The sequence below is a fragment of the Rhagoletis zephyria genome, unplaced genomic scaffold, assembly GCF_001687245.7.
Source record: "Rhagoletis zephyria isolate East Lansing unplaced genomic scaffold, Rhagoletis_zephyria_1.1 Rzeph_scaffold_00006, whole genome shotgun sequence".
Taxonomy (NCBI): domain Eukaryota; kingdom Metazoa; phylum Arthropoda; class Insecta; order Diptera; family Tephritidae; genus Rhagoletis; species Rhagoletis zephyria.
This window is the reverse complement of record NW_016157090.1, coordinates 800,948-810,261: the sequence shown is the minus strand read 5'-3', so window position 1 is coordinate 810,261 and position 9,314 is coordinate 800,948. Positions and strand designations below refer to the sequence as shown.

Here is a 9,314-nt window from a genome sequence, read left to right as displayed (position 1 = left end):
TCTAAAAAAATGTATTATTACCTTTAATTTCTTGATGATCCAATAATCGGAAACTAAACTAACTAGTACGACACCACCTCTGAGGTACCACCTCTCCTTAAAACAAAGAATTATAGCAATCGGTTAAGGTAGTCCAAAGTTATGCGGTAACATACATAAAAAAAAAAATGTTCCGACAAACTGGTAGCCTCCTCCTTTTTTGAAGTCGGGTAAAAAATTAATAATATGTAAGGACATACATACTCAAAAATATTTAAAATGGAATTTAAAAAATTGGGTATTCATCTAAACGCGTAAATACCTCGTAACCGCGTAACTCTCGTTAATAATAATATAATAAACAGGTTTTCCGCACAAAATTGAGCAAGTTTAAGAGGCATTTACATGTTTAGATAATATAAATAATTTTAAGTTTTGGTAGAAAAACATTTATTTGAAAAAAACTAATCGGAAAATATAAATAAATTGTAATGCCGGATTTTCACTGGGCATTGAAATGAAAGAAATTTTGGTGATTGGAAAGAAAGCTTTCCAAGAGCTTTCCTAGCTTTCATTTTGAATTTTCCAGCGCGTCCCAATAACGCAATAAAAGACAGTACATTCAAAAAAAAACTGACAAAAAATTTACAACATAATAAATCGCCGACAGCAAAAGAAAAACTAATTAAAGAGAGTTGACTGGAAAAATCACTTCCTTTTACAGCGCCACGAAGTATGTTTTAGGTTTGGCTCAACCGCGCACTGCGAGTAAATATCAGCAATGTTTTTTTTTTTCAATATTTTTATTTTTATAATTTTTTTTTTTTACATTTTTTACTTGCATAATAAATTTCAAAATTCACGACAGTTTGAAAAACGCAAAAGCCTTGCTGCTTGCTCTTTTCCATGCTTGTGTGTTGCGACGGATGTCAGTGAGAAAATGTTGTTTTCCAAGCCTGAAGTTTTGCAACATGTCGCACTTGTTGGTATATCTGAATATTTAGGTTTTTATTTAGGAAAAGTTAGCACTAAGCGTTTCTATCGTGTGGAAGGCGTAGTATGTGTATTTTCTGCAGTTGACATATTAACGTCTGTTTAAAAATATTTTGGGATTGCAATTATGAGTTAATATTGAGTTAATTTTTTGAGCGTGTGAAAAATAGGTTCCTTATTTATATTTCCTTGTTTGTTGATTAAGCACTGCATGTGTGCAAAACATCAAAACAAAATCGAAACTGCATCTTTCAGTGTTTTCTCTGCCGTTTAAAATAGAAGCATAATTATCATTAACGCAAAAATCGCTTAAATTAAAAAAAGACAAGTTACATAAATCAAAAAATAAAGATTTCAATTCGATACAAAAGGGCAAACAAAAATTTATGCAGCAGTTTGTGTTCTTTTAGTTATTGTGTTAGTGAAGAGCAGGCGCCACTTAGGTAACGACTTAATCGCGAACTCCACTGAAAAAATTTGGGCAGAGTAATGGAATAGATAGAGCAAAGATAAAAATGCAAAAATGACGTATGAGCGCAGCAACGAAGTGAGCGAGCGTGTTTCAAGCTGTCGTTGCACACAAACACTCAAAACGCATGCAAACGCTACTTAAAGCTTAGTAGCCGACAAGCGCATAAAACTTGAAATTCGAACGCAAAATACGCAAATAATAAATGGAATTTTAGAAATCTAAAAATAGTTTAGTTCAGTTGTGGAGCCGCTACGCTACGAACTGCGCGCATATGATGTAGTTTGCTTTCTGTTTGCTGCTTTTCGTCCTGCTTCTCTTTAAATGTCATCGATGTCGATTTCTTCGCCCTCGTCATCATCGTCGACAATCTTCTTCGCGGCAGTGGCCACAGCGGCAGCCTTCAAAGGCTCAATGCGTGCGCGATCATTATACTCAATCTCAACATCTGAATCATCTTCATCCTCCTCGGAGGACTCTTCCTCCTCGGCCTCCTTGAGCCACTGAATGAAAGGTTTGACCTTCTCATGTATCTCAGTGGCGACGTCCTTTGAAACGTACTTCTTGCTAACCTTCTGCGACCACTCCAGTATGGCCTTCTCCTCGAGTATGTCCGAATCGTAGAAGAGCTTAAAGATGCCAGCTACCTTCGGCATCAATTTAGCCGAATGCAGAGCGATTATCTGTTCCAAACCACCAATGAGATAACGCTGAGCCTTCGGATTGTTGTGTGTGAAACGCAGCAAAAGATTGCGATTTTTTCGCATCTCCTGTGTTATGTTGTCGGAGAAGAGCAGCTCGGCCAGAACCAGCGTGGCCTTGTGGACAATGTCCAAACGTTCAGCTTCGATCATCAACTCTTTGTGTACGGCAACAGAGTCGAGTTCGCCAGCATCGCGCTTCTTCTTCACTAGCTCGTAGAAGATGTCAATGCGCTCCTTTTCGGTCTTATCGTAGTCATCAGAGATGGTCATACCCTTGGCGCCGTCAGTGAGGTCTTGCAAGCGAGCGCGAATGGCTTCCTGCGGGTAGAAAAGAGAATATAACGCCGTAAGCACAGGGAAATAATAAAATTGTATTTATTTCCTTACTAACCTTAGACACATCAACACTCCAATTGGCATCATCATCGTCATCCAAATTTTTTTCCGGTATGGCAGCGCTGATTTCCGCCTCAGTTTGACTGGCCTGATTGCCGCTACCGCCATCTGATTCACCACCCGAATTGCTGGCTGCCTTATCGCCGCCATCAACACCATTCTCGCCATTCTTCTTTTGACCACGCTTCGAACGCTTACCCTCGGTCAGTGAGGAGCCTTGGGCAGCCGGATTTACGGTTGGCGGATTCTTCAAAATGAATGTATTCACCTTATGGTTGACCTTTAGGAGTCCATGGAAACCGCAAGCTTTGCACGACTGCGAAATGGTTTGATTCCTAGCTGAGATGGTCAAATCAGTCTCAGGATTATCGCATTCCGGACACAAGACGTATTTGCGTATGAAGCCGTCGAGTAGATCCTGCAACTTGCTGGCATCATGCGAACCATTGACAATGAAACGCTCGTTCTGGAAAGCCGAAGAGATAGTTTTAGACTTTTTAATCTGGCAAAAGAACCAAGTTCATAGAAAAGACTAAAGATATGGCAAATAAAACTGTTGTATTTGTTCAGCTTCTCCTCAAATTCACTGAATTAATCCAGTAGATTCTATCGCCTATTTTTATTTGGTTAAATCGAATTAAGAAAAGCCTCACTCAGGTGTAATCTTAATAATAATCGTAATAATATCTCGTCGAATCCCATTTGGTATAATCTAAACTGGCCTAATATAAAATAATTGAATCTGGCCTAAATAAACAAATTCTATTCCTTTGAAATGTGTCATGTACCTAACCTTATACTCCTGAAACTCGCTCACCTTATAGTCGAACTGGGTTTGAGCGCCCAACTCGCAGCCGAAGTACTTGGTCGGATAGGTGGCGGGGCGTCCGATGGCGCGTGCCACTTCGGCCATATTGACAATTACGGTCTTAATGCCATTGCCTTTGCCCTCGACCTTAGCCTGCAACCGTGGCATTTTGTAACGGTAGAAAATGTCGGTGACACTCCGATTCACATTGACGGAACCCATTTTTGCTGATTCTTTTCGTTATGCGCTTCCTTACAGTGTCTCCAAATGAGCTGCTTAGTGCTGATTTTATTATTATTTTGATTATTTTTGTTAGGATTTATAAGAGATTATTGGTGGCGTATGCTTTGCGTTTTTTGCGTATAGAAGAATTGTAAATGTATATAGTTTGCAATAATAAATCGCGCTGTGTGTTGTGCGTAATTTTGGCAATTATTTTTTAACTGGAACTTCGGCGAAAACGCTTAGCTTTCGCTTTTGGTTGGGTGCTTTATATTTTATTTTTATTAAAATTAAATTAAATTTTTTCAAATTGCGGTCCTTACACTTTGCTCTCTTGTATGACTTTTGTTTTAATTGCTGCTGTTGTTCAGGCTTTCATATAAAAAATGAGAATGGGTGATTCAACGCTACAGATTTAGCTGGGAAATGTTGCTTTTGATTTCTGCCTTGCGATATAATCGACAACACTCAGCGGCACTTCGTCTTCTGCTGCTTGGAGCCAATGTTGCTTGCTTACTGGCTTACTTGCCGCTTATTGCTTTTACATTCAGAGTTCGACCTCAACAAGGTGACCAATTGTTGGCACTCAACATCAGTGAATTAGCTGCTAATCCTATGGCAGCTATACCAGATCCTGCGGCTCCAATTATGGTAGTGAGTGTGGTGGCGTTGGCGTTGTACGCTTGCTGTTCGTTGTAGAAATCTGTCGCTTCTTCAACGTCGTAGCTCCGAAACGCCCTCCAAGACGATGCCGAAGACGTTAGGGGACTTAAATTTTTATTTTTTGATTTATTGTACTTCTTTATTGATAAATTCATGAAGTTCGTTTGTGTTTTGACCTTAATTGGCGCTTTGTTTTTGCTGTTAATTATGATGACAGTAGCGTTACTCCTGCTCGATGCTGTTGCTGCTGCTGTGGTGGTTTTTAGAATGTCCTCCTCCGCTGCGGCTGCTTTGCTTCCACTATTTGTTGTTGTTATTTGACGGTTGTTTGTATTTTTGTTGTTTAATTTTTGGGTTTTGCTCCGATTTTGGATCGAAACTGATCGCAATAACAAATTGCTAGGCTTTTTTACTTTACAGATTGATTGCTGGAATTATTATTTTTTTTTTTTATGGTTGCTGGTCTGCTTTACTGTTCTCCAGTTTTTGAAACTTTTATGCAATTTTCACCCCACTTTATGGTAGGAATTGAATTTTTGGGTTTTTTGTTAAATATATTTTCAGATTTTTTTTGTATATCTTATGAAAGATTTTTTTATATTTTTTTTTTTTACATTTATCAGTTTCAGTGCTATATGTTTGTTGCTGTTAGATATCTGTATTACGATTATGGTTTATAAATATTTGAAAAAATTGAAAACGTGGTGCCTAATGGTGTGCGATTGGCTCACGTTTCTCTAAAAGGTTGCAGCTTCCGATGTCTGTTACTGGAAAATTTTGAAGTCCTGGAAGAGAGTGAGATGGAGAAGGATAATTAAAATGAGTGAGATTAAATGTGGGAATAATTTCTTATTTATATATGAAATGGGTAAGTAGTAAAGCAGATAGTAACGTGTAGAAAAAAAAACAAGAACTCCTTGGGGAATTTTTTGACCATTAAAATAACAATAACAACGATCAACGATGCAAGTCTCGCTTGCAAATTGCGATAGTGGTACTGAATGCTATTTTCTTGCATACTTTTAGGCATATAAGGACGTATTACAGTGGTAAAATGTAGAAAACGACGTAAGAGAACTAACTTTTCTTTTTAATTACGAAAGGCGAAAAAAAAATTGGATCACATACGATATAAAGCAGCTTGGCCTCACACACACACTAAATAGTGAAATTTATGACATTAACCGCGGGCATACATTACCACTTGAATATAAAGTGTCTTACAAGCCCCAAAAGTATTTTGAACTTGATTTATTTATTATCTGCCGACCGCAACATCAAAGTACGGAATGTTGGCCAATAACATCAGACAATAACATCCTATTTAGGACATAAATTAAGACTTTGCTGAAATTCTTGCTAGCGAAAAAGGGTAGCTGTTTTTGCACCAGAATCAGCCTCACACCACGCCGCATGAGCACTACTTACACATGGGCTACACTTGAGTGCTCTTGTTGTGCTGTTGATGACAGCAACCAAAGAGCTATGCGCTCAACAACATAAAATATGTAGTATAGTATATAAAAATAATATATACATGCTGATTAAGCTGAAATTTTTGCACATTCCATATTGATTTTTTCGCAATGTGTGATTTAGGCTGCCGGTGGTGAGTCGAGCCGCCGAGAAAGAGTACCACGAAGCGGGCGGTGGGGTATGGTGTGTTGTGTTGTGCTCGATTTTCGTTTGTGTATTTTTCCATGACGTTAGTAGGGCTGGGTCGCATTTTGTATTACCGAGGGAAATTGACATAGTAAAAATGGGCGTTAATTTGGCGGCTATTAAATTGTGCGCTGGCGTGTCGAAAACAGAAAATCAAGTAAATTTATAAAATATGCATAAATCAGAGTTGATGGAGAGTGCAAATATTTATTGTATGTACTTTGTATGGGCATAAAACTTACCTATGACTTAAGTATCGCCTATGTGAATTCATGCACGAACTAACCAACTTGCTCCGTTGATGTGGAGTTGGTGGTGCTCCTTTGAATACTGGTGTTTCTGCAAAGAAAGAAATTATATTTATAAGCTTGTCGCAAAATTGTAGTTCTAAACTTATTGTCGTAAAAAGTATTTACTATTTAGACTGCATATATGTATGTATACAATTTATAGTCATTAGCAGTGCTAACTTTGACACCTTAATAACATAAAATGTCAAACAATCAAACTCAAGTAAAAGGTAAAAACGAATCAAACGCCTGCCATTTGCATACGAAATCCATTGTAAACACGCCTCTAGCTAACTTCTGCTAACCTAAATCAATACAAAAGGCAGAACTATTAATTTCTAACATTTTATTCTAAGCATTGACGATTTTTTTCCGTCACGGCAAAACCTTGACCGCTTGCAAATACACATGTCAAAGGTAAAAGCTAAAGTAAACACCGTTAACCAACTTCAATTGACTTTTTCCAACTGATATTTAAATTAAGCAGCAATAAAAAAGTAAAAGAAGCCAAACGCAACACTCGCTCATTGGCTATGCACAGTCCGGTTGGTAGCGCTGTTAATACTATATATTCGAACAGAACACCCCACTGTGCCTAAAAGCAGACTATATAATGTCGCGGTTTCAGTTACAGCTGGCTACAAATATATCTACGTACATCTTCCTCAAGGCTGTGTGCTGCGCTCCCTGGCGATTTGTGCGCTTACTGTTTGTTTTAACGCTGTTTCCAAGGCTCACCCAGCCCCTCCTTCGCTTAACTGCACAAATTATTCAAACATATTGAAAGACTACTTTTAGATGCATAAGAAATGCTATGCTTGTTTACTCACTGCTATATTTTTTTTCTTTAATTAAAAAGGACACACAAAATACGATGTCGAGTAAATGCTTTGCAAATCGCAACGAGAGAAATAAAATAGAGCGGAAAATAGTTATAAAAAATGTATGATGATTTAATGTAAAAGAACCAAAGTGAATAGGCGCATATGAAAATGGGTGCAATGTGACGCCATAGCTTGCCCACAACAAGTGTTTGAGGCCGCATTTTAGGCACGTTTTGCTTTGCCACGTGTCTCAACAGAGAATAGCTGATAAGTAGGAAGTTGGGCAGATTGGTTGATTTGCTTTGGGTTTGGTTTGGTTGGTGGCAACGGTCAAGGCCATTGCGGCATAAGTCGCATTTGATGGCGAAAAGTGTGAATAGGATGAAATGGAAATGGCGAGGGTATTAAAAATTAAAAATACTAGAATTGCAAAGTATTCAAGATATTTAAGAACGGAAAATGATAACTTGGGCGGGAGCAAAGGCGATGAAAGAATTCACTTTGTAAAGGTTAAATGAAATTAAAACAAGAAAATAAGCTCATAAATTTCATGAAAGAGTTAGTTGCTTTAAAATCAAAAAAACTGGGATTACGCATTTTGCATTTTCTTGTAAAAAGCGTAAAAAAGTATTTTCTGACTTTGGCTTCGCTAAATAATTTGAACAAAAGTATTTAATGACTTTGTATTTACTAAATACTGGATACAAAAGTACTTAGTATTTATGGCTTCATTAAATACTAAATACTCGTTATTTAAGTACTCAATGTAAAAATACAGAATTTCGGGATTTACGAGAATACTTTGGAATGTCTAGGATTTTCGAGACTACATACATCGAGATTTAAAAACTATTTCAGTATTTTCGGGGCTGATTCGGCATTTATTATTACTATTATGGACTATTTCGGGATTTCTGAGACTTCCGCGGAGTTTTCGGGACTACTTTGCGATTAATCCGAAAATCGATAATATATCAATTATATATTTATAAATATATCAATAAAAATAACGATAGAAAACATCGATAAATATATCGAATGAAAAATCGATAAAAAAATCCCGCAATAGTTCCCACGTTTAGGTGTGGTGAGAACGAGTTAGATGAGTTCAGTTGCGGTGAGTTAAGGTTTGGTGAATTTAGGTGTGGTAGGATCAGGTAAGGTGAGTGTAAGGTAAGATGATATTTTATTTATTTATTGTTTTTTTCTAAATCATAAAGTATTTAGTTTGAAAGTATTTAGCTATCGATTAAATAACTTGGTATTTTAGTGAAAGTGTTTTGCATCTCCAAAGTACTCAGGTACTTACATTTTTGGAATTTGGTATTTAGCAACTCCTAAATACTTAACATTTTTTTTTACTTTAATATCTAACAGCTCCTAAATACCTGAGAATTTTTTACTTGAGTATTTAGCAAACTCCTAAAAACCTAAGTGCTTTTAACTTGGATATTTAGACATCTCATAGTACTAAGTATTTGAGTATTTAGTACCCAAACTGGTATTTTCAATACAAAAGTATTTAGATGTGCTCATCACTGTCACTGCAGATACGTAAACTCCCCCCCACCTATTTTTAACCATGTAGTCCATGCCTTGAGGATTGCAAATACCTCAGCCTGTAAGACCGAAGCATACTCCCCAAGAGAAAAGTGAAGCTTATCTCCATTAACTTCTATAAAGACCCCAGATCCTGACCCAAACACAGTGGGTCCCATGTATAACAAGTGAGCCTAAGCTCAGACTCAAATTTTTCCCCGGAGACGTAGCACAAGCTCACGAATTTGTACTAAAAATCGATTCGAATTTTCGTATACAATTGTCAATTATGATTTCGTCATTTTAGAAATGTATGGTTTGTTTACAACTAGGAATGGAATGCCACTTTGCAATCTTTGTTTGAATTTCGACTATTTTTTGTAAATAAATAAACCATCATTTGACGTTCGATCGCTCAGGCTCTCATTATATCTATCAGATAAATCAATTTTCCAACAGAGCAAATAGCAACCCTAAATTACCGAAACTGAGCTCGCAAACCAACCAGAATAATCTCGAATTCGCAATGCTATGCGAAAAAGCTTATGAAAAATATATACACATGTGCACACTGGCATTCGTACATTGCCACGGAGATGGATTAGTAGTGCGTGTAATGGCCGGACGAGTGCAAAGCGAGCGCACATTCGTCGGCAACGACGCATGAAATGGAAACCCTGCGAATGCGAAAACAATGAAGATAACGAAAAGCAACGCAACTGAGCCAAAAAAAAAAAAAAAAAAAAAAAAAAAAAAAAAAAAAAA

General features: G+C 37.2%; 1 protein-coding gene across 3 annotated transcripts in view; it reads right to left on the bottom strand.

Annotated features, from left to right (window-relative positions):
- Positions 1–713: 713 nt before the first annotated feature.
- The window catches only part of eIF5 (eukaryotic translation initiation factor 5), a 26,576-nt gene continuing 17,975 nt past the window's right edge, over positions 714–9,314 (bottom strand). For all 3 annotated transcript variants that reach the window (XM_017606669.1, XM_017606727.1, XM_017606790.1), the window contains 4 exons: positions 6,139–6,235; positions 3,359–5,019; positions 2,537–3,007; positions 714–2,463 (listed from right to left, as the gene is read on the bottom strand). In XM_017606669.1, the coding sequence (XP_017462158.1) occupies positions 1,762–2,463; positions 2,537–3,007; positions 3,359–3,571 (1,386 nt within the window). In that variant the 5' untranslated portion in view covers positions 3,572–5,019; positions 6,139–6,235 and the 3' untranslated portion in view covers positions 714–1,761. The remainder of the gene's footprint in view (positions 2,464–2,536; positions 3,008–3,358; positions 5,020–6,138; positions 6,236–9,314) is intronic.